The 24,631-nt window shown below is 43.5% G+C and overlaps 2 protein-coding genes across 4 annotated transcripts in view; one reads left to right on the top strand and one right to left on the bottom strand.

Moving 5' to 3' along the window:
* The first annotated feature begins 85 nt into the window (after positions 1-85).
* Positions 86-11,751, top strand: Cdc26 (cell division cycle 26). Of its 2 annotated transcripts, none has more exons than XM_052716996.1 (4): positions 86-209; positions 2,077-2,186; positions 3,536-3,704; positions 10,488-11,751. In XM_052716996.1, exons 3-4 carry the CDS (start codon positions 3,624-3,626, stop codon positions 10,665-10,667), a joined length of 261 nt encoding a protein of 86 aa, XP_052572956.1. In that variant the 5' UTR covers positions 86-209; positions 2,077-2,186; positions 3,536-3,623; the 3' UTR covers positions 10,668-11,751. The 2 variants fall into 2 exon arrangements, with proteins under 2 accessions (XP_052572956.1, XP_052572955.1); XM_052716995.1 differs by having other exon boundaries at positions 3,583-3,704.
* Positions 11,752-14,062: 2,311 nt separating this feature from the next.
* Positions 14,063-24,631, bottom strand: part of Slc31a1 (solute carrier family 31 member 1) — a 34,177-nt gene continuing 23,608 nt past the window's right edge. For both annotated transcript variants that reach the window (XM_052716992.1, XM_052716993.1), the window contains exons 2-5: positions 20,190-20,373; positions 19,699-19,771; positions 17,845-18,013; positions 14,063-17,261 (exon numbers count right to left, since the gene is read on the bottom strand). In XM_052716992.1, coding sequence (XP_052572952.1) covers positions 17,060-17,261; positions 17,845-18,013; positions 19,699-19,771; positions 20,190-20,321 — 576 coding nt within the window. In that variant the 5' untranslated portion in view covers positions 20,322-20,373 and the 3' untranslated portion in view covers positions 14,063-17,059. The remainder of the gene's footprint in view (positions 17,262-17,844; positions 18,014-19,698; positions 19,772-20,189; positions 20,374-24,631) is intronic.

Here is a 24,631-nt window from a genome sequence, read left to right on the forward strand (position 1 = left end):
GTCGCGCGAAGTATCTTGGGCGTCGTAGTTGCCAAGCGTCTGCTGGCGTCGAGGGGCGTGGCCTCATGAGCGTTCAACACAAGCTCGCGGGAAAAGAGGCGTGTGGGAAGAGAGGCGCAGAGTCTTCTGGGAAGTGTAGTTCGGGCCGCGCAGCGATGGCTTCATGGTGGGAGTTGAGGTTCTGGGAAGCTGCAGAGGCCTGAAAAGAGGTAGGTTCGCGGATTTCGGCTGTAATCAGGAGCGAACCGAAGGTCTCTGCTCTCCTTCGGGAGGCCTTCCATCATCTCGAAGCCGAGAGCTTGTGTTGCCATGGAAATCTCTCCCTAGACTAGTGCAGCCTTGGAGCTGGTAAAGAGGATTGTATGGTACGGAAGTCCTCCCGGGGGCCCCTCGTAACTGGGTGGCTCCGCAGCGATTTTGGGCTTCAAGAAGACATTAAACTCTAAGAGCCTTCTAGGACTAAAAGACGTGGCGGGGGATCGGCGGCCTAGTTTGTTGTTGGTTTACTTGTCTACAACCTATTCTTTGTTTGTGTTCTTTGAGATAAAGGGTCCAGGGAGGCGCCAGGGAGAGTGCATACCAGCAGCTCTCGCTCCCCTGATCGCTAGGCCATCAGAGATAAGGTTTCTTTCTTTATTCTTTCTTCTTCTTCTTTTAATCCTTACATGAAGATTGTGGGGATTGCCAAAATATTCGTGTTTGCTGAGCTGGACAGACTCACTCCCGCTCGTAAGCCTCTTCCCCAAACAAATGCAATTATCGGAGCACTTCATCTTCGAGTGCTTACTAAACGCCGAATTATGCGCAAGGAGATAATTCTATTTTAGTTATCCAAGTCACGTGACAACAGAGTACAGAAAATAAATTCTGGTGAGAAATGAAGCTAATCCGTCGTTCTGGAGCCATAGTGTAGTAGGCTTATTAACGTGGCAAGTGGAGAGCAGTTCTTTTAACCCGCACTCAATACTGCCCTCTAGTGGCGAAGCTTTCAGTTTGTATACAAGTAGAAAACTTTTCTTCTAATTATTTCTTCCTTTTCCTTTGGAGCTGGCTTCCTCTTCCATTTCTCTACTTAGGGATCTGGTAGAAGGTAGTATCTGATTTAGAATAAGGCAATTTGAAATGTCACGGGCCAGTGTTTTGTATTGATTATATCACCCCTGGCTGTGCTAAGCCTCCCGAGGGAAGGGTAAATGTTTCTTCATTTGTATACATCATAGTCTTTTGTTTGATTCTAGATGCATACAATAGTAATTTACATATCCACACTATAGCAGAACTTTCACTTAGATCATTATCATTTAACTCTTTTCTCTAGTGGTCTATGTGTAACTTTTATAGGCGGCTGATATTGTTAACTAAACTGTTTGCTTCAATTTTACAGAACTGGAATAATTTTTCAAGCTTCACAAGTCTTCTGTATTAAAGTAATATAAAGAATGGGAATGTAGCATGTTCACTGGGTAAAGGAACCAGTACCCAGCCTGACATCCCCCGTGGTAGAAAGAGAGAACTAACTCCCAAAGGTTGTCTCTGACCTCTGATCATGGGCTGTGGGCTGTGTGCTTCCACCAACGCCCAATAAAAAAACTAAATATAATAAATTTTTTTTAAAAAGCAGAGTTTTTAAAGTTACTAAAGAGAAATAAAAAAGAAATAATGGAAGAGTGTAGGACTCAAGAAAAGTTAGTTTCACCTTCTCTTATTTGGATAGCTCAGTTTATTCCAAAACTTGTTGTCTGCTAATTATGGATACTGTGGAGGACATAAAGATGATACCTTCCGTGGGTACTAAGCTCCACTTAGTTTTTTGTTCTGAAACAAACATGGGCTTTGTCAACACAAGCATTCATTTGCCCTATGAAATGATTGTGGACTCCTCTGGCCTTATTGGTCCCTATCTGCCTCCCCTTCAAATTCCCGAAGACACCTTTTCCCACAGGGAGTTGACATTCCTAGCCACTCGCATGCAGCCCAGCCTGGGCTCAGTGCTCATGCAGTGCGGTTGAAGGACCCTCCTCAGAGTTCTGTTTTTCCACTAGATTGCCACAGTCTGTTGTCTTGTTTTCCCCACAGGTTGCAACAGTGACTTTAAATGTCTATATCTCAGCACAGGAAACATCTGCTTAGTGAGTGATTTACCCATTTAGGACCTGGCTAGATCCTGTGGATAATCCTGTGAATTGGTAAGTTTGGTTTTCATGAGATTTAAGCCATGGTTTTAATATCCCAGAATGGTCACAGTCTCTGATGATGTTCATAGAAAGCAGATTGAATTTATGGCTTGTCCACTTTCCCTAACTATGTTGAATTGAGATGAGATAGTTAACCGTTTCCCATTTTTCCTTTGTGTGTATGTGACTGTGAGTGTGGTGTATTCACATGTGTGCACACCTTGAGGCTAGAGGATGTTTCCTGGGTGTCCTGCTCTGTCCCACTCTGTCTTACTCCTTGAGACAGGAGCCAGGCTGATAGCCAGCAAATCCTAGCAATCTCCCGTTCCTTCATAGCTCAGGGTTACAGGCCTCTATAAGATCATACTCAGCCTTTTTTTTTTTTCTTCTTGAGACAGGGTTTCTGTGTAGCCTTGGCTGTCCTAGAACTTGCTGTATAGACCACGCTGGCCTCAAACTAAGATTCGCCTGCCTCTGCCTCACAAGTGCTGGGATAAAAGGGGTGTGCCACCATTGCCTGGCTATGCCTGTCTTTTTAGGTGTGAGTTAGAAATTGGAACTGAGGTCCACATGCTTGGGCAGGAAGTGCTCTTACTTGCTCAGTCATCTCCCCAACTCCTGACTTTCTTCCTTTTGTTTCTTGTCTGTTTTTGCTTTTTTTCAGACAGGGTTTCTTTGCTGGCCTCCAAAGCCTATGCTCAAGTGACCCCAAGCAGTTGGGACTGTAGTCACATGCCACTGCCCTCAGCTAACTTCTTTTAGCTAGTGTATTTCTTTGGAGGTTATTGGAGCACAAGATTAAGGTGATTGTTGGGGGTCTTGCTTGGGAGCTCACAGCCGGAAGGGTTTCAGGACCTGAGTCTGGGGACCCAAGCTTGGTTTCTGACCTAAAACTCTCGACAGAGAATAGTTTCTGTGCTGCTGTATCTGTGATGTCCTCCGGGTTTTGAATGAAGCATCTCAAAAAGTGTTAAAAAGGAAAAAAAAAAAACAAAAACCAAAAACAAAACAAACCCCAAAAGATTGCTGCCTAGATTCTCTACTGGCATTTTGCTGGGTTTGTTTTTAAAGATTTCACTTTTAATTTTGTGTATATAGGTATATGCACATGAATGCAGGTGTCCAAGGAGGGCATAGGCATCTGATCCCCCGAAGCTGGAGTGACAGGCAGTTAGTTATAAGCTGGGAATTGAACTTGTGTCCTCTGCAAGGGCAATATTTACTCTTAACCGGAGAACCATCTCTTTAGCCCCCAGCAAAAAACAGATGCTTAGAGACTTTGAAGCCTATGCGTGAAAATCTAAATGAGTTAATGTCCTGTTTATTTTATTGTTCGTGTTTACAAATTTATCCGTTTGTAGCTGAGACTCAACAGCTGAAGTTTTTCCTCTCTCGACATTTGTAACAGCCCATAGCTCCCTGGGTCTGACTCCTGTTGCTGATTTCAGTATGCTGCGACGAAAACCAACACGTCTGGAGCTCAAGCTCGATGACATTGAAGAGTTTGAGAGCATTCGGAAGGACCTGGAGGTGAGAGTTCACTTTCCGATTCTTAGGGGTATTTCAGATAGCAATTACCTTCGGAACCTCAGACTCTACCAGCGGCTTATTTGAAATCTATTTGGGTGCTTTACAGGGATCTCAAAATAAAAATGAATTTCCTGTGACTATCATAACAAAGAATTTGGTGGCCCAAAACAACAGAAAATGATCCTCTTATAGTTCTTTTTTTTTTTTTACATTACTATTTTATTTGTTTATTAACTTTTTCATATATTTTAGTCATGTTTTCCCCAGCCCCAATTCTTCCCATACCCTGTCTACCTCATTACTCACCCAACTTTGTTTTTTTTCTCTCTCAAAAACGAAACAAATTCCCCAAACAAGAAACAAAAAGTCCACAAAAATACCATTGAGTTCATTTTGTGTTGGCCAGCTACTCCTGGGCATGGGGTCTGCTCAGGAGTGTGGTTGATATACCCAGTGATGTTGGAGATATTAGAGAAAACTGATTTTCCCTTTGGCAGTTAGTGTCAGTTGCAGCTAGCTTCTTGGTTAGGGGTGGGACCCTGTGTCTGTCTGCTTCTCCCTCAGTGCTGGGACCCTGTCTGGCTTGAACCTGTGTGTAGTGCCTGTCTCTGAGTGTATACATGCATCAGTCCTGTTGTGTCTGGAGGGTGCTGTTTCCTTGGAGTCATCCTTCTTCACCTCTTAACAATCTCTGTGCCTCCTCTTCCACATAGATCCCTGAGTCTTGAGGGGAAGGGTTTGAGGAAGACAATCCAATTATTACTGAGTGCTCCAAAGTCTTCCACTCTCTACACATTGTCCAGTTGTGGGTCTCTGTGTTAATTGCCATCTAGTGCAAGAAGAAACTTCTCTGATGTGGCTGAGCAAGACACTGATCTGTGGGTACAGCAGTATGTCATTAGGAGTCATTTTATTGCAATGTTCCTTTATCAGAATAGTATTATGTTTTCCCTTAGGTCTGTGACCTATCTGGTCTCAGGCTTGTGCATGCTAGGCAAATACTCTACCAACTGAGGAACATTACAGTCTGTCAGCATTTGTTCTTAACTTGGAGTTACCATTATTTTCCCCTCAGAGCTGAAGATTAACCTAGGACCTTGTGCATGTTAGACAGATAACTCTTATTGAACGTTCACCTGCTCCTTGCAGTCATTTGGTTGTTTATTGTAAAATCTTTTGCATTAGGAACTTTCTAAATCTGGCTTTGCCATACAATATTAGATATCTGTTAATAAGAATAAATTCTTTCATGCCTTCAGGATGAAGTCCAAATTCCTAAGCATGGTACATGAAGTCCTTTATGACCCAGTCCTTGCTCATCTCTCCACTTTATCTGCCAAGTTATCTTTAATCTCAGTGCTGTGTACTCTGCTCCCTTCCCACCTACCTCATCTTGACTTGGCCCCTTCCAGCCTCTAGCTGGATTAAGTTCACTCCCCACCCCATGTTAACTCTCTGTTTTAACTGTCTGTTGGGCTGTTTTCTTCAGCTGGGCCAGAAGCTCCTTGAAGGCAAGGATTAGTATATTAAGCTCTGGACTCTATCCAGAGGAGGGCTCCCTACAAGCCAGTTTGCATTTGCTGCTCGAGGAGGTACTTTATTCAGATGGTAGGGGACATTACATCTTGTATGTACCCAGCATGGAATGGGCTTTACATCGTTCATATGAAGACGGACAACTTTGGTTTCTCTTGCTCTTCATTCCAGCAACTGTAGTGCTCACAAAGTATCATCAATTGTTTGCTCTGTGTATGTGTGTGTGTGTGTGTGTGTGTGTGTGTGTGTGTGTGTGTGTGTGTATGTGTGTGTGTGTGTGTGTTGGTGGAAGTTCTGTCCAGCCCACCAGTTCCCAAATAATGGACACAAAGGCTTAATACGAATTATAAATGCTCAGCCGATAGCTCAGACTTATTACTACCTAACTCTTACATTTAAATCAACCCCTATTTCTTATCTGTGCTTTGCCATGTGGCTCATGGCTTGTTACCTCATTTTCTGCATGTCCTGCTTCCTTGGTGGCCGGCTGGCCTCTCCCCAACTCTGCCCTTCTTTCTCTTGGCATTCTCAGTTTGGCTGTCCCTCCTATATCTTTTGCCTGGCTACTGGCCAATCAGTGTTTTATTAAACCAGTTCAAGTGACAAGTTTTTACAGTGTACAAAAGTATTCCACAGCGTGTGTGTGTGTGTGTGTGTGTGTGTGTGTGTGTGTGTGTGTGTGAATGTGAAGAGTGTCCTCATGCCATGGAACATGTGGCAGCTAGAGCACAACATGCAGAAATTATTCTCTTCTCTCACCATGTTTATTCCTGGGATTTAATTCAGGCTCAGGCTTGGCAAGCAAGTGCCTTTACTCACCCAGCTGTCTTGCCAGTCCAGTTCTTTTTTTGCTTTTTAAGAATTCATATTGGTAGTATATTATTAAGCATGAGGTTTGGCTCTTTTCGTGTTTTTAAGACAGGGTCTCACTGTGTAGCCCAGGTAGGCCTGGAACTCATTGTGACCTTTCACCTCAGATTCCTGAGTGCTGGGATTGTAGGCATTCATCTTCAGTCCTAAAAAGAATGAGCTTCAAAAATGGTTTAGGTTTTAGTTGTGATGAGTCAAAAATGCTGGCCCAGTGGACTTTGACTCTTCAGAATGAGCTCGTTGTTGAGTTGGCCTTTCCACGGAAGGTAGTGGGTTTGGTGTCCTTTCAAACAGCTCAGGAGAGAGGGACACTCTTGGAGTGAATGAAAATGAAAACAGTAGGAAAAGTGGCCCTTCCTCTTTCCGTCCTCCTCAGTTTCAAATCAATAGCCCAGGCTGTCCCAACTTGTCCTGCTCCTGCCTCTCAAGGACTGACATTATAACTGGGCACTCCTTCCTATGCCTGGCTCTGCTCTTTCTCCTTTCCTTTTCTCGTTTGGTTTTTCAAGACAGGCTCTCTTTACATAGCCTTGGCTGACCTCGAACTCACAGAGACCCCCCTGCCTCTGCCTCCTGAGTGCTGGGATTAAAGGCTTGTGCCACCATGCCTGAGTGCTGGGATTAAAGGCTTGTGCCACCATGCCTGGCTCTGTTTTTTGTTTTGATTATATGTGTCCTCACCATGTGTATGCAGTGTCCATGGAGGCCAGAAGAGGGCATCAGAACCCCTGAACTGGAGTTACAGATGGTTGTGACCTGCCATGTGGGTGCTGGGAGCTGAACCTGGGTCCTGTGCAAGAGCAGCAGGTGCTCTTTCTTAACTGCTGAGTCATCTTTCTGCCTCTACTCCTTGGTGTTTCATTTTTCACTAAAGTTGTTTACACCTCAGGAACAGTCTGTAGTTATTCATAACATGAAAGGATTTTATTCCAGCTGAGTATCCTCAGAGATCCCTTTGCTTCTTAGAAGTAGTTTTCATAAAGATTTTTGGGGGTGAACCTTTTAAGGTCATTTCTTTGTAGTGTTGACTAACTAGAGATGAACAGAAGTTCAATACACACACAAACGTGCACACACAATTTTATTTATTATTATTACGGATATGATGTGGTTGAGTGAGGGTGTTCGTTTTCCACAATGCATGTGTAGAGGTCAGAGGACAACTTTCTCGAGTTGGTTCTCTCCTCGCTCTTGTTGAGGCAGGGTCTCTTCCTGTTTCTGTTGTATACTTCAGGCTAGCTTGCCCATGAGCGTCTAGGCTGTCTCTGCCTGCTAGTTTGCTGCTAGGAGTGCTGGGATTACAACTCTCCACCACCACATCCAGTTTTGTTTTAGTTATGTATTAAAAACCCATGGGTTCTGGGGATTGAACACAGACTCAGGTTTGTGCAGCCATCGTACTGGCCAGGTTCCTTATGTTGTTATTTAAAAGGAAACCACAGGAAATTTCATATATGGGGGCATTTTAGATTTTGGATTTTTAGCTTAGGGATGCTTGACCTCTGTAGCCAATGCATAATATTCCAAAATCTGAAAAAAAAAACCCCAAAACCTTGAACCTCAAATACTTTGGGTCCCAAGCATTTCAGAGAAGGGATCCTCAGCCCAGCCTTATTTGATTGACTCTAGTACATTGATGCTGGGATTTGAGGGGTCACAGTTCACCAGTGAGTGGTGCAATTACCATCATGATTTCAGTGATCAGAGCAGCTGAGCTGTGCTCCCAGTAAAGAACTGTAGATAGAGCATTATCATTTAATGTCATCTTTATAGTCAGGGAGTGGTGGCTATGGGAATCTGTAGTCACTTGTGACTTAGAGCAGGACCTCGTTTGTGAGAGAACAAGCCTAAGTCTTCCTCTGCATCGCCCATTCAACTTGAATTGGCAAGGTCGAGTTCAATCTCCAAACAGCCGTAAAGTTAGTCTGGTCTCCTGCGGCCTGCCTGAAGCCATTGCTGCTCTATCAGGAGGATTAAGGGCGTGAACCAGAAGAACCAAAGCCCTGATTGGTCGGACTGCATTGATCTGACCCTTGAAGGTACAGCGGAGAGCGCAAGATACTCACAAATTGTCTGGTCTCGAGAAAGCCCCAAACAAAATGTTCATGGGCCATGGTATTGTTTGGATAGATCAGCGTTTGTTCATCCACGCAAGGTGGACAGGCAGAGTGGAAGGAACCAAGGAGCCCTTTCTGGAGAGGATGCCTTATGCACATCAGTAGTGAAGATTTTTGTTGGTGACAGTAAAAACTCTTCAGGAGCGTATGTTTAAGATTAGACTGCTTTGAACTGCAGAGCAAGTTTGAAAGAAGTGGGTGTGAAAACAGTGGAATAGAGAGGATTTATCCTTGTAACTTGTGCCAGTTCTCACACAGTTGATTCAGAAATAACACCATTCATTGGCATCATTTTGCCATGGAAAAGGCCTTTTTGAACAAGATGTTATCCACGGCATAACAAGGAGGCTGGGACGGAGGTGGATCTGGTGGTGACCTATGGTGATATTTTATTTGTATTAAAATGTTATTTGTATGTTAATAAATAAAGTTGCCCGGGGGTCAGAGCTATTAGCAAGCCATAGGAAAGCAGGGCAGTGGTAGCGTATGCTTGTAATTCCAGCACTTAGTAGGCAGAGCTGGGTAAGTCTCTGTGTGTTCAGGGATACAGCCATTATTGGATACACATGCCTTTAATCTTAATACCAATCATGGAAAACCTGGAGGCCTATACAGACAGGCTGTGAGGAGGCGGTCATGTGGTTTTAGGTTGTGAAGAAAACTTTGGAAGTGCTGGAAGTAACTTTGGTCACGGTGGCAACTTTGGCAGAAGACGAAGCTACAGTGATGGAAGCGGAGGCGGAGGCGGAGGCGCCAGGGGTTGTTGTATGAAGCAGGCTGTGGGGGCTGGAGAGATCTGTAAACAGGGTCCGGCTGTGGAACCTAAGGGAGGCATGGTAGTGGCGGAATAAATGGTGGCTGCAGTGAAGGGAATTTGGCAGTGGTATAACTAATTACAGTGGTGGCGAGAACTCCATGGCTTTGGAAATCAGTCAGATCAGAGACCCATGAAGTAACAGTTTTAGTGAAGGAAATCAGGCATGTGGTGGTGGAATGTAGCATAGTTCTTTTGTTAGTTTTTGAGATAAGGTTACACCATATAGGCCAGGCTGGCTTTGAACTTGTAATAGTCCAGTTGCAGAGTTCTACACACAGCAGAGAAGGGCTTCCATTCTTAGGAAAGAGAGTTGTCAGGAAAGTATAGATTACTTAGGGACAGTCCAGCCAAATGCCTTAAAGAAACTTTAGGAAATGAGCCACAAAGGGAGCGACACCCATATCAGGAAGGTTTCTGCAGCGGAAGCAGGAAGCTCTTCTTGTTCAGGAGGTCCTCAGCCACAAGTTGAGACAAGTGTAGCAACTGTTGATGCAGTGTGGTGCCAGCTGGATTGACACCACAGTCATCTATCTGTTGTAGGTTTTCTTTCCATTTGCATTAGACTCATGGCTCATTGAGTTGCAGTAGTGGTACCAAGAATAAAGAGGAAATTTTCTGAAAAATTCAAAACAAAACCAAAAGCAAAACAGGGGCTGGGATATAGTTTGGTGGTAGATTGCTTGCCTACCATGCATGAAGCCTTGGGTTCAGTCCCTAGCATCATCAATAAATAAATCGGAAGCCCCCAAACTGAGACCTACCCCAGGTAGCATCGTTTCTTCTTGTGTTACCATAGTTGTGGGGAACCAGTCAGGCTGTAGGTTTATTTTTTATTTTCTGGTTTTTTGAGACAGGGTTTCTCTGTGTGACCACCCTGGCTGTCCTGGAACTCACTCTGTAGACCAGGCTGGCCTCGAGCTCACAGAGATCCACTGCCTCTGTCTCCAGAGTGCTGGGATTAAAGACGTGTGCCACCATGCCTGGCAAGGCTGTGGCTTCTTGGTGACTACCAGTCATGTCATTTTTCACTTTTTCTCATTAAAAAGTTTGCTTGAAACACCTTTTGTTGCCCCATATCCACTATCTCCAACTGCAGGTTCCTGCAGGCCTCTGTACTGTACCCTAAGCTCCTCACCACCTTTTCTTTGTGTCTCTGGCATTGTGGACTTCTCATTATAACCCTGAACTCTCTATGTATATAACTAATAGTCTCCATGCCCATTGCCTTCTAGACTGTGATATTCTGGAAGGTAGGGTTACATCTTCTAAAATTGCATGCCTGTATCCTTCTTGTAACTATCCTAAACTTGGGATATCAGTTTATTGTTTATTAGCCCCTAACCTTGCCCCTTACCCAATACTTGTGTATGGTAAGTGCTAGATTAAATATTTGCTAATTGAAAGAATGTTTTTCCTAATTTTTTTCTTTTTTTTTACTTTCAGACCCGTAAGAAACAGAAGGAAGATGTAGAAGGTGTAGGAACCAGTGATGGAGAAGGAGGGGCTGCTGCGCTCAGCAGTGACCCCAAGAGCCGGGAACAAATGATAAATGATCGAATTGGTTATAAACCCCAACCTAAGCCCAACAACCGCACATCCCAGTTTGGAAACTTTGAGTTTTAGAGATGGATTCTCTGGCATACCAGACCCCTGGAATGGAATAAAATGATGGCGAAAATATAGAACAGATTTAGAGAATTAAGTGTGTAAAACCAAGCAGAATGTTTTCTGTCTCCTGCAGGGAGAAATAATGTCTGCGTGAAATTACTGCTGTTCAACTTTTTTGATAAGCTAGAAGCCAAATTCTGGCTGTTTCTGGAAAATTGGACTGTGGAAAGCTTACCTGATTTTTGTTTTTAAAATTAAATATATTTTTGGAAAAAAATGTGAGACATCCTTAAAAGTAGTAGCAATGAAGTCCCCCGCTCTGAGAGGTAATCGCCATCAGAGGTGATGTCCTTGTCTTTACAAAAGGACCCCAAACCCGGACACTTGGAGGTGATGCCTGGACTTTCACTTCACTTGTTTATTCAGTATTTGGTGACTGCCAACCATCCTGCAAGCAACAGAGATCCCAGCTGAGTGTGCTCATGGCTGTAACCCGTACTTGGAAGCCGAGGTAGTCTCATGAGTTGAAGGCTAGTCTGGGCTACAGAATAAAGTCTTGTCTCAAAATGTAAAAAAACAAAAACAAAAACAAAACAAAAACCAAACCAAGACAAAGACCCCTACCCTCATGGAGATTGGATTCTAACAAACAAATTGTCTGAGTCAAATCCACTTACAAAGGTTTTATACAGTGAGGGAAACACGAGCATTCCCAACAGTACGAGAGGTACTGTAATCCTTCTTCCCTTGGAACTCGCCTAAGAATTCTTGCAGCAGGAATCCATCTGAATTCTGGATATTTTTGCACCATGCCCCATTTTACTATAAAATTCAGGGACAGAACCACCAGCTGTGGAAGCCAGAACACCTGGAATCAAGTTTCAAAGAGACTCCTTAGCTGGGTTTTACCCAGGCTTCTGGATAGTTCGTGAGTGATGTATACGGGAAGGTAGAGATAAAGGGGAGTGTGTAGTTTCCTCTTCCTGCTCCATGCTTTTTTTTTTTTTAAACAAAACTTTTATTCCAGTTTTATTAATGACCCCTAAGCCCTGTTATCTTACTGTCTTAAAAAACAATAAAACCCGAGACACAGGCTGTAGCTAGGGACTCTTTATTGCAGCCTGCAAAGGCCTTACAGAGGGCAAAGAGAAGAAGATTCTGCCTGCATTACTCCTTCCCCCCTGCAACTCCCCAGCAGGATTTCCCAGTTGTTTTCGTGCCTCCTGCATGGCTTCCCTTTGTACTAATAGCTGTCATGCAGAGGGCTGTGTAAGACAGTGTGGAGTGATTCATGCAGACACCCCAGTTCCTGAAAGGGCACACCTTCCTGAGTTTGCAGAAGTGAACTCGAGCCCAGCCATGAAGTGGCAGGTAGTAGATTTGAACCCGGGCAGTCTGCTTTCCTAGCCCATGCTTCTAAATGGCCTTTAATATGTTGCTTTCTTAGTGTTCCTGGCTGAAAGCAGTGTGTGGGGGATAGAAGTTTCTATTTTTAGGTTTCCAAGAATTTTCATGCTGTTTTATGAACAGAATGACAGTTATTCATCAGTAGACTAGGACTTACTGCAATTGCTAATCTTTTTTGGGCATAACTACGTTATGTTTCAATTCTGTATTCTTTAGGATCTGTTCATTTCTGGATTACCAGTGCCCAGGAGGTTAGCCAGGTGCTTGTAAAGATACTGACCTTATTCAAGAGAGTGACCTTTCATTTTCCTAAAGTCTTAAGGGACAGAATAACCAGTAGATAGTGAAAACAATATGGGTTGGATATGCCTGTGTTGTGTGGGGTACCTTATCCATATTGCTTTTAATTTAAGTAGGTAGGTGCTATTACTCCTTTGTGTGTGGGAGTGTACACACTAGGCATGCTACAGATTGAACCCAGAGCCTTAGAAAAGCACACTTAGGCAAGCACTCAACCACCAAACTACACCCATAGCCATTTGTTTTTGCAACAGGGTCTCATTGTGTTAGAAGCCCAGGCCACACTGCTCAAGTTATGCCCTCTCTATCTCCATCTTCATAGCTGGTTCTGAGATCCTTGCTGCTACAGAGAGACAGACATGCTGTGGAGCATCTGTAAACACAAAACCCAGGTGCCAAGATTCCATTCTGTTTCCCTAGACTGACAGATCAGGTTGCTAGACTCCAGGCCATTAGAGGGCTCCTGGTGGGGACACATCTGCCACCTGTATGTGCCCCTCCTCCTTACATCCCCTATATCCAGAGTGGTGCATTTCTTTGGAATTCTCTCCCTTCTCCTTGCCACCAAGAATCAGAGATAGCCTGACTGGTGCTGAGGCCTGAACTCTCAGACCCTGTCATGCTGCTGTCTATATTTTCATGGCATTAACGACTCTTCATAAAATTCTCGCCCAAATGGAAAATCCACCTGTGTTCCCCTGTACCTCCAAACTGAAGACCTTTAACTAGGTAGTCCAGGTCTTTCCTCATAACCTTCCTGCCTCATCCTGCCAAATACTAGAATGATAGGCACATGTCACCACACTTGACTATCAACTGCCTTTTTTTTTTTTTTTTTTTTTTTTTTTTTTTTTTTTTTTTTTGGTTTTTTCGAGACAGGGTTTCTCTGTGTAGTTTTGCGCCTTTCCTGGAACTCGCTTTGGAGACCAGGCTGGCCTCGAACTCACAGAGATCCGCCTGGCTCTGCCTCCCGAGTGCTGGGATTAAAGGCGTGCGCCACCACCGCCCGGCGTCAACTGCCTTTTTATACATGAGAAAACTCTGGGATGGTTAGAATAGTTTTTCCTAAGTGATGGAGCCCAGATTTGAGCCCACTGTCCTCAAAGGCCATGTTTATCACAGCGTCCTGAAAGATTGCAGGAGTGGTGAGGAGTGCCCTGTGGGGCAGCAGGAAGACCAGTCACAGCAACACCGGGCCACTACCATGGGGCTAGGCAGAGTCCGGCAGTGAGCTTCCTGGAAGCCAGTGCTCCTGCCTGATGAATGCAGAGATTATGAATCATGGATGAAACGAGGCAAGTTAGCTTTTGAACTCAAGAATCCCTCCTATACTGAAAGACTTGCAGACACAGGACCCATGTCCTACGCACAAGGTCATGCTGATCTGGCAGGCACTAGTCCAGACCTTTTTTTTTTTTTGAGACAGGGTTTCTCTGTGTAGCTTTGGAGTCTGTCCTGGAACTCGCTCTGTAGACCAGGCTGACCTCGAACTCACAGAGATCCGCCTGGCTCTGCCTCCCGAGTGCTGGGATTAAAGGTGTGCGCCACCACTGCCCGGCCAGCTTTTTAAGTAGAGTCAGAGAACAGCAACAAGGCCATGTCATCTAAGAGACTGACATTGTAGAACCCATGGTAATAGCTAATCCCCAAAGACTGCAAAGCGACCAGCTTACTTAGAGACTACTCTGTGTAGACATAATGCATAGAATCACAAAATCAAGACATTTATTTTGTTCTCTTGCGCACAACACTTAAAGCATTCCCATTACAGCAATCCTGCTCTCTGGGAGCTTACAGTCTCTGAAACGTCAACACGAACGGAGACCCAGTGATTAAGGCATTACATCAAATGCAGACTTGTCATTTAGATGAATTTTCTGAAGTGGCTGGAAAGGGCAGGCTCAAGATTAAATGATATGACGTACACCCTGCCTCACTCTCCTGAGTCTAGAATGGAACCCAAGCCCACAGTCTGAAAGGGAATTTGGGACAACCCTACTCTAATAGTAAAGAAACTTGGATGGATGCTGAGGAGGTTCCATATGGGAAATGAGGTGTTGAGTGTTCTCCCACCTTGGACTGGAGTTAGTACCTAGGATCTGTAACTCTGGGGGTAAGTAATCCTTTACTCAGCTTTATAGAAACTAATGGGGCAACTGCTTCTTGAAGCAGACTTGAGACCTGTACCCAGTTGTAAATACCAAGTTCTAACTGGTAAGATAATTATAAGCACAGTGTTGCAATGCCTACTGCATCAGGAAGCTGAGAGACTTTCAAAACTAAGCTGCCTGGGATAAGACAGGAAGGGAAAAGTAAGCAGGGCTAAAGACATTTAGACCTAGTCTTCCCACAGAAGAAAGGAGACGTTTAGATGAACACAAGAGCTGGGCATTAATGTTCAAGAGCATAGGATTTAAGCTTACCTCTGTCCCGTACTAACCACACCCTCTAGAACGTACTCAGGGATCTCAGGTGCAGGTTTTGCAGTAGACTGCTTCTAACCCGAAGAACCATGTCAAAGTGAGGTTTCTCTTGGTTTCAGATTCATAGCACCCTGTCCTAACTGGCCTTGGTTCTTCCCACCTCACTGGTAAGGTCTTGTTTCTGATAGTGTATGCTTTATTTTTAGGGTGTTGGTTAAACAAGGCCTGCATATGCTAGCTAAGTGATCCCTATCTGAGCTGCATCTCAGCCCCGGGAAGGTGTTTTATGGCAGCTCATCTGGAGATTTCTAGAAAGCACCAGGGTCCCCACTGAATGTGGGTTCTGTATTCCCCTGGGTTGTTTATTCCTTGGCTTCTGAGATAACAACAGGGTACATCTGTCTGCACCATAATGTCGGGCTCCGTCAGTACCTGGCATTCACTGTGCAGTGCTAAAAACCAGCACAACGGGATTGAACAAAGAGAAAAGCGAAGCTCTAAAGCGAATTTCTTAGATTTTTTTTAGCCTCCATCCAGTAGGCTTATAACCCTCTCTTGGTTCAAAGCCCCCAAAGAGCACATTCCTTGTTCTCCAAGGTTTAATTGGCACCCATAGAGAGAAAGTATAAACTTCAGAATCACAACACTGGCCAACAAGACAGCAGGTTTGTTTCTTCTGCTCCGAGGCACAACTGGATCGATCTAGCACCAAAGAAGGCAGGGCTGAACAGACGAGCATGGAAGAAGAATCACTTTAAAGAGGTAGTTGGGAACAAGCCTGCAGGAGACTAGTGACTGACAGCACATCCAATGGCATTCTGCAGTGAGAAAAGGGGTTTTGGCCACTTGATCTATGTAAACCCCCATAAATAATAAAGGTGGTCAAGCGGAGGATGGGGACCTACATAGTGCGCATTGAGAAAAATCTGGCTACTGGACCATGCCCCACGTCTCCCAAACAGAAAGTCGGGTTTTTGCCCTTCTGGCCCTTGACTGGCTGACCTGCACTGCAGGACAAAGGTCTCTTGGCCTTCAAACTACTTCCAAGGAACCCCAGATCTTTAAGTCAGGACTAGAGACTTTATATATGCTGCTAAGTGTACTTTGCTATACACAAGTGTGTGTATATACATAAAGCCTATTTGGAGCTAAGTAAGTTTGTGGAATGAATAAGTATTGACTAGCAGCATTTAGATATGACATGTGCCCAAGACATACCACCTACCCACCAGCAATTCTGATTCTCATGCCTGATACCAGGGAGCCCCACCCTCTGTCACTTCCGGGTGCAGCTTTGCTGTTTTAATGCTGACTCTTGGGCTAATCCTCTCGATGTCAGCAGAAATGTCACTTAGGAACTTAGAAATGCCAAATTGGTGGCTCTAGGGTTGATGTCTACCGAGTAGTGTCTTAACAAGCCCTCTGGGTGATTCTGAAACACTCTAAAGTTTGAAAATCACTGGTTTCAAGGAACATACACAAAAACAATAATAGGAAAAACAATACAAACTCTTGCTTTGTTCAGTTGGGACAAACCAAAGTACTGAGTCAATGTAAAATGGCAATGGTTTTATTTAACAATCTCTATTTCTGTTATCTCAAATTGATTGTCCTGTTTTGCTTTGATTGGTAAGTTCATTTCTAATCCAAGTGTTAATGGGAACAAACGTTGGTGAGTGAGGAAGAATACATACTTCACAAACCATAGGCCGTATTTAGTCCCTAACCACGCTCCACACACTACTAGTATTTTGGTATAACACATCACACCTAGAGAAAGGCACAATGTGTTTCCCACTTACTAAGACTGGAGCTTATTTTCTAGTGTGAAATTTAAGTCCCGGGTTGGGTGAGATGTCCCTAATTACCATCAATTCTGTTTGAAGTTAAAAATCCCTTTCTGTCACTGACCCAGAACCCCACCCACCAAACACACATTTTATCTGTTTAAAACAAAAATGCACCCCCATCCCCCCAAAAAAAAACCCCAGAAAAAGAAAAAGAAGCAGATAATCAAGTCATTAACTAGGAAGCTACCTGGATTAGACAAGACTCAGGATTATGAGAGAGAAGACATCTCACAGGTGGCTTCTCAAGAGAAATGTCAATTTCATCTTATTAGAAAAACCACTACTCAGAGACTGTAACTAAGCCTCTATTCAGTGTGTGTGCATAAAGAGACAGGAGAGAGAAGGGATGATTGGAGAGGGAATCACATCTTCCAGTCCCGAGATGCTTCCTACATACAATTGATAAGGCCACATGTGGAGTCTGATGTTAATGGCAGTGCTCTGTGATGTCCACTACCACCGCCTTCTTCCAGCTGAAGAGAAAGTATCCCGTCCCAGCCCCCGCTGCTACTGCGATGCAGAGGTACCCATTGTAGGTCATGAAGATGAGCATGAGGAAGTAGCTGACGACTACCTGGATAATGTGCAGCACTGTCTGCAGGAGGTGGGGGAAGCTCAGCATCTGCTGCCTGGGGAGTAAACAGACAGGAAAGTCAGACTTGGGAGGGTGCAGGTCAGGAGAAAAGCTGTAGCTGTTAGCACAGCCTTCAACTGGACTGTATCACAGCTAACCTGAAACTGTGTGTGGGGGTGGGGGTGGGTGTTTGGTAAGATAGAACTTTCGATTTTCCTTGAGCCAGTCTCAAACTCACTACGTATCTAAGGACGGCCTTGAACTCTGATTCTCCAGCCTTTACCAAGTGCTGGGATTACAGGCATACATCATGCTTGACTAGATTTAACTTTTGACAGAAAGGAATCAATTGCATTCTGCCATTCTTTTATATCTTGACTATACATTCTTAAAATGCCCATTACTATTTAGCAAATATTTAAAAAATTGGATTCCTTTCAAGTTCTTTCAAAGTGGCAAACACTTGCAACTTAGAACAACATGTATGTGCCTTTGCAGACTGCAAGTCCCATAACCCACAACTGCGAACTTCTAAAGTTACATAGAATCACTAACTCAGGAAGAAAAAAATACTTGCTTTGTTACATTATTAAGACAGCTCTCTAGAGCTTTCCTTTGGATCTGTTCCATCTTCTTACCCAACAGTTTTGTGTGTCTCCATCAGGATGGTTCCATTTGGTCCTGGGACAGGCATGGAATTGTAGCGAATGCTGACTTGAGACTTGCGCAGCAGACCTTCTCTGGCTATCTTGAGTCCTTCATAAAACATCGCTAGTAAGAACACAGCCACGAAAGCTCCAGCCATCTCTAAGAAAGGGAGGAAGGAAGGAGGTAACGGCACTGTCAAAATCATCAGCCAGCATGCTGCTGGGCACAGTGGCGCCCTCCTGTGGTCCCAGTGCTTGGGAGGCTCAGGCAGAGGATTATGAGTGCACAGCCAGCCCGAGCTACATGACAAGTAATTATCTCAAAACAAACAGAACAGAAAAAGTAGTAGTCTCAGTTTATGAATAATTGGATGGTTGCCTCTTTACCCAATCAGGAGAGCTGAGACATTATCAAAAAATCACTGCCTCTGCTCAAGAACATATTTACTTTCTGATTCTATCCAAACACATGATATAGAATATGGAAAAAGGGAATAGCCAACTGTTGTTTTGTTGTTTAACAGGGTTTTGTTGTGTAGCCCAGGTTGATCTTGACCTTCTGGAAATTCTCCTGCCTCAGCCTCTTGAGCACTGGAATTACAGGTATGCACTACCACATCCAGCTAAAACCTGTTTTTAAAAGTGCTGCTTATGTATTTTGAATAAGCATTTTAAGAGATAATATATATATATAGAATGAAGAATTGATAAGATGAATGTATTTATGTGACTAATTTAAATTTAACATACTACTTGAACTAAATGCTTCCCCCTCCTTTTCCAAAATCAAATTGGTTTATTTCAGAAATAAGCTTCGTACCTAAAGCAGTTTAAGTGATCAGTAAACTCATTCAATTGCAATTAAATGTAAAGCACCAATAGATACATGATAGATACCAAAGACAGGTGGCAGCCACCTTAAAACTAAGAGAGACTCTATGATATGCCAAGTGTCAGGACATGGACACCATAGTTTGATGTAGCAGAGAAAGCACTGCTTTAGAGAGTTCTAGAAAGTGTGACACTTGTTTTAGCTCTGTTGTAATAACTGTGTGTTTCAGGGCAAGCCATTTCACTATATACATATATATATTTATTTATATATACATAAATATATATATTTATCTGTAAACAGGCAGTTACGAGATCAATACTTTTTTTTTTTCAGGCAGTGTCTATGTAGTCTGGCTATCCTTGAATTCTCTATGTAGACTAGGCTGGCCTTGAACTCACAAAGATCCTCCTGCCTCTGCCTCTCAAGTGCTGAGATTAAAGGTATTCACTGCCATACCCGCCAAGATCAACAGTTTTTTTTTTTTTTTTTTTTTTTTTTTTTTTTTTGGTTTTTCGAGACAGGGTTTCTCTGTGTAGCTTTGCGCCTGTCCTGGAACTCACTTGGTAGCCCAGGCTGGCCTCGAACTCACAGAGATCCGCCTGGCTCTGCCTCCCAAGTGCTGGGATTAAAGGCGTGCGCCACCACCGCCCGGCTAGATCAACAGTTTTTAACCAAGGGTTACACTGTGGTATTTGAATATGCTTGTAGTCTTAAACCTAGGACCAATTACAACTTAGCAAACAAGAAAAGGATTACAAAAGATCTTTATCTGCATTTAAATTATTTTTCAATGCTCCAAAACATACACATTAACTAAAGGAAGCTTACTGGAGGATCAAAAACAAGTATCATGTATTCTATCTTCTGATTAGGGAATTGGAATCGTGATGGTTATGTAGCACAACCATCCGGATCCGGTAATAGGACAGAAAGAGGTGCTGGATTTCCAAATCTATGTCACCATCTCTCATGTGATTGTCATCTTCAAAGATTACCTGATGGTTACTCACCTCCAGGTGTGTTGATTACCAAACCGGAAAACAATAGTTCCACATTATTAAAGCCAAAGTAGAAGGTCATAGGCTGCCAGAAAACCACAACAAGCCAGTTAGAGAAGGCTGAAGACCTAATGGGGATCTCAGCAGAGGCTCACAGTAACACATGTGGACAAGAAGAAATACCTGAAGCAGTGGGAGGCTCTACTCCCCTGAGCACTAAGAGTTTCCCCCACCCTCCACCCCCATCTCATGTCCTTCTCTCTTTTCTATATGAAACACAAACACCAGGACTTAATTCAGGAAAGGGTGAATTTCAAAAGAGCGGATTAAAGAAAGGAGTCTAGAAAGTATTGGTTATGGTGTATGCTGTCACAGGAATACAGGCAGATCATCTGACTTGCCTGGGGCGGGGTCTGCTTTGGTTCTCTCTTTGGTAACCTCCCAGTGCTAAAATTCCATGTTCCTTTTATCCAAGTGTGTGGGCAAGGGCCTGTGACACTTACCATCATCATCATCATGCCGTCTCCTCCACCATGGGAGTGGGAGGTGGTGGGGTGATGGTGAGGTGGCATGGTACTGTTGTTGTCCATGTGGTTCATCTCCATATGGTTCATCCCCATATGGTTCATCCCCATATGGTCGGAAGGATCCAGTTTTCCAGAAAAAGATGAGAGTCAGCAGAAAAATCTTTCAAGAAGAACAATTATGTATTATTAAGGACATAAAATATTTTCTTGATAAATACTTTGTCCATGCAGAACTTTGCCCAGTGAACAAATGCTCTCCTAGATACAGAAGTAACTTGCACTACTAAGGATCACCTTTGAGACAAAGGACAAAGGGCTGTACTGAAGACTTGAGACACCCATTCCTTATTCTGCAGAACTACTCCTCTAAGACACAGGTTTAACGTGTGTTCAGTTTAAATATAAGGTGGAGGAAAGAAGCCTCTTCAGATTGCAGGAAATAGAGAATCTGAAATAACGTATAAGTGGAAGCCATTAACAAAATGTGATCACCCCAAGGCTCTCTAATCATAAACATCAGTAGATAAAAAGCCAGGACTTCAGATAATTCTCCTAATTGGGATGGCCTGTGTTTAACCAGGAGATTCAGATTCCATTTAAATCTCAAGAAAGGTCTGCTGCTGCCTCAGGCAAGGAGTGTGCCCAGCTTTCAGACACAATTTCAGTCCCACCAGGACATTAGCGTTAAGAACATGAAAAACAAGGTATAAATTGGATGGTCTATATTAAATTAAGTCTAGACACTGCATCCTCAGCCTGTTCCTTTGCACCATGTTAATGCTTTACTGCAGAAGTCAACATGAGTCAGGGTTCAGTGACTCCCATAGCTGCTGTGTGGGCAGGGGACTGGGAAGTTGGGCTATAATGTGCAGAGGTAGTCCTGGCTGTCCTGGAACTCACTCTGTAGACCAGGCTGGCCCTGAACTCAGAGATCCACTTGCCTCTGCCTCCTGAGTGCTGGGATTAAAGACATGTACCACCACTGACTGGAAAAAACCTGTCTTTCCTCTAAGTTGTATTTATTTTTATTTGTATGAATGTTTTGCCTGCATGTACAAATGTGTATCACTTGTGTGCAGTGCCTGAGGAGGCCAGACGAGGGTGTTGGATCCCCTGGAACTGGAGTTGTGGATGGGTGTGAGCCACCATGTGGTTGCTGGGAATGGAGCCTGGGACTTATTCCAGAAGAGCAAGTTTGCTTAACCTCTGAGCCACCCGTCTAGCTCCTGAAATCTCTGTGTCCCTCAACTCCAGTATGTAGAAGAAATTCAAAATAGGATCAGGGCATGGTGGTGCGCACTGTAATCCCAGTACTCAGGATGTTGAAGGAGAAATACTCAGATTCTGGGTCAAGCCTGGGCTACATAGTGAGTGCCTGTCTCAAAAAAGGAAAAAGAAATTCCAATTAGGTATCCGTGGACTTGAGTCTGAGTATGCTTCTGACCACTCAAGCTCCTGTCATGGACCAGACTCGGAGCTAAGTACTAGTAGTTCAACAGCAAATAAAGGGAAGTACTTGTAAGGAGAGAGGCAGTGAAGTAAGCAGACTAATTTCATGATGTAATTAGTGCTATGGAGGAACTAAACAGGGCAGCGTGACATCGCTACGATGTGGAGAAGAGATGCAGCTCGACTAGGGAATTTACAGCCAGGAAGCTACATGTCTAACTCAAGAAGAGCCGGCTCACATAGTTCTGTCACACAGACATAATCAGTTCCACTTTCCACTTGAGTAACTGTCATTCTAGACTCTATAGTATCATTACAGAGTTGGCAGTCTACCTAGTCCTCTCAACACCATTGTTAGGGTATTAAGATGTTGAACAGTGGGTTTGCTCATGAAAATTTTATAATAAATACCAAATAACAGAATATATAAAATAGAGCCGGGCGGCAGTGGTGCACACGCCTTTAATCCCAGCACTTGGGAGACAGAGCCAGGTGGATCTCTGTGAGTTTGAGGCCAGCCTGGTCTACAGAGCGAGACCCAGGACAGGCACCAAAACTACACAGAGAAACCCTGTCTTGGAAAACCAAAACTAGAAAAAAATATATATATAAAACAGTGAGCCCACAAGTGTCAATGATGAGACAATTGTCGAGCAGTTATCAGTTTTCCTTAAAAAAAGGCAATTATGACAGAATGGTGGGATTATTGGTTATAACTCCTGATTCTGAACCAAACAAATAAAATGGCACCAGAATAAAAGGAGCCAGATGACTAATAAAGACACACAAACAGAAGTTACAAATTTCATTTTCTTCCAGTGCAAGGCTGGAAAACGATAACATTAGAAAAGCACAAAAGATAATTTCACTCCATATCACCGACAGGAATCCAGGTCATGGAGAGGCAGTGAACGTTTTATTGGGTGCCTTTATTTCTAAGAGGCAGAGGGAGATAAAGAAATGAACAGACACAATCTTTCCTTAGAGACTCGAGTCGAAGGGGAAGTTGAGCAGTCACACTTTATGACATGTACTTTTTAAAAAGCAGGAACACAGCACCACACACTACTGGAGCCCCACACCCTTGACTTCTCCGACCGCCGATAACACTGTTTTCAGTAACAATATTTGAAGACCGGGCAGTTAAGTCTGTGTAATTGTAAATATTATCAAAAAGCTTTCAGGCAGATGAGTGGCCCAGGTCCAAAGCTCAAGGAAAGCTCTCAACCATGCACCTGCTCTGCAGTGTCGTGTGTGTGTGTGTGTGTGTGTGTGTGTGTGTGTGTGTGTGTGTGTGTGTGTGTGTGTAGGATGCATTCCACATTCAAACGCACCAGGGAAGAGAGCAGGAAGAGGATCAGCTTGTTTTTCTTGTAGTGCACAATGGACTTCTGTAATGGGAACCTTCTGCAAGGCTTACCCAGTGGGGTCTGGACAGGGAGGAAATCATCAAGCAAACAGTGTCGCTCAGACTCCAGCCTGCTGCTCCCTGGGTTCACTGAGCTGCTTCGGATTGTTGTAGCCCAGGGATACAGAATTTGCTTAGTATGTGTGGGCTCTGGTTTTGACCTTAACAGCGAAGGTGTGAGATTAGGAGAAATCCCACAGGACTATGTCAAATCAAATTTATAAATTATATATATATATATATATATATATATATATATATATATATATTACTACATTGTGTATCAGGAAGAACTTCGAAGTTATTTATGAAAACATAACATATAAGGGCTGGAGTTAATTGCTCAGTTGCAGAGCTCTTGCCTAGCACAACTGAGGCCCTAGGATCAATCACCAGCATGGCAAAAAAAAAAAAAAAAGGTTTTATTTTTTACAAATTTTGTATCTTATTTACTTTTACTGTATGAATGTTTTCCCTGCATGCATGTATGTTCATCACATGTGTGCCTGGTCCCTGTGGAGGTCAGAAGAGGACATCAGATCCCCTTGGACAGGCCATATAGATGTGGTCCTGGGAATTGAACTTGGGTCTTCTGCAAGAGCAACCAGGGCTCTTAATCACCGAGCCATCTCTCCAGTTCCCTGAAACTTTAAATCATAATAAGTACATGCCAGTCTATATTTTTTTGTATCAACTTAGCTTTTCAGTGATATGCCATGTGTCTGGATAACCGACTGTATATATAAAAAAAGATTCAAAAATCAAACACAATTAACCCATTCCTTCTAGAACAGAAATCTATTCATAGGCAGCAAAATGGTATTTGTTGGTTTTCCTTTGATAGCTTTAAGTTGATCCAAGCTCAATTTATTGAGAACAGAAATGGATATTGAAGGAAGAAAGGGTAAGTTAGAACCCAGAGGCACACATGGCTGTCAGCCTTAGTTCACAATCTGAGTGGTCTGACCTCAGAGTAATCTGGAGCCGGCTGTTTGACTCATTTATGTTTCCCAAACTCCACAGTAGCTTGCTCTCTAAGAACTGTTTCCTGTGATTTAGCTCCACCCTTACCACCTCTTTCTAAGAACCGGGTTCAAGGTCCACAAAGCAATTCCTGTACATTTTATGGACTCAAGTTCTCCATTATAAAGCAATTAGTGGAACCCAAGGATGAGTAAGAGTCGGAATTTAAAATCTCTGAGATAAAGCATTGATTCAATGGGTGACTGTTTGGACACACCGGGCATATGGTAATTCCATGCTAAGACTCAACTTTCTCTTTGCTCCTTATCCTCTATTATTTCATCAGGTTCACACATTATTTAAAAAGAAGAAATAACAAAACATGGATAGAACAGAAAAACAAAACAAAAAAATCCTTGATTCTTTTTTTTTTTTTTTTTTGGTTTTTTGAGACAGGGTTTCTCTGTGTAGCTTTGCGCCTTTCCTGGAACTCACTTGGTAGTCCAGGCTGGCCTCGAACTCACAGAGATCTGCCTGGCTCTGCCTCCCGAGTGCTGGGATTAAAGGCGTGCGCCACCACCGCCCGGCAAATCCTTGA

This window comes from Peromyscus californicus, unplaced genomic scaffold (genome assembly GCF_007827085.1).
Source record: "Peromyscus californicus insignis strain IS unplaced genomic scaffold, ASM782708v3 Scaffold_5__1_contigs__length_169319896, whole genome shotgun sequence".
Taxonomy (NCBI): domain Eukaryota; kingdom Metazoa; phylum Chordata; class Mammalia; order Rodentia; family Cricetidae; genus Peromyscus; species Peromyscus californicus.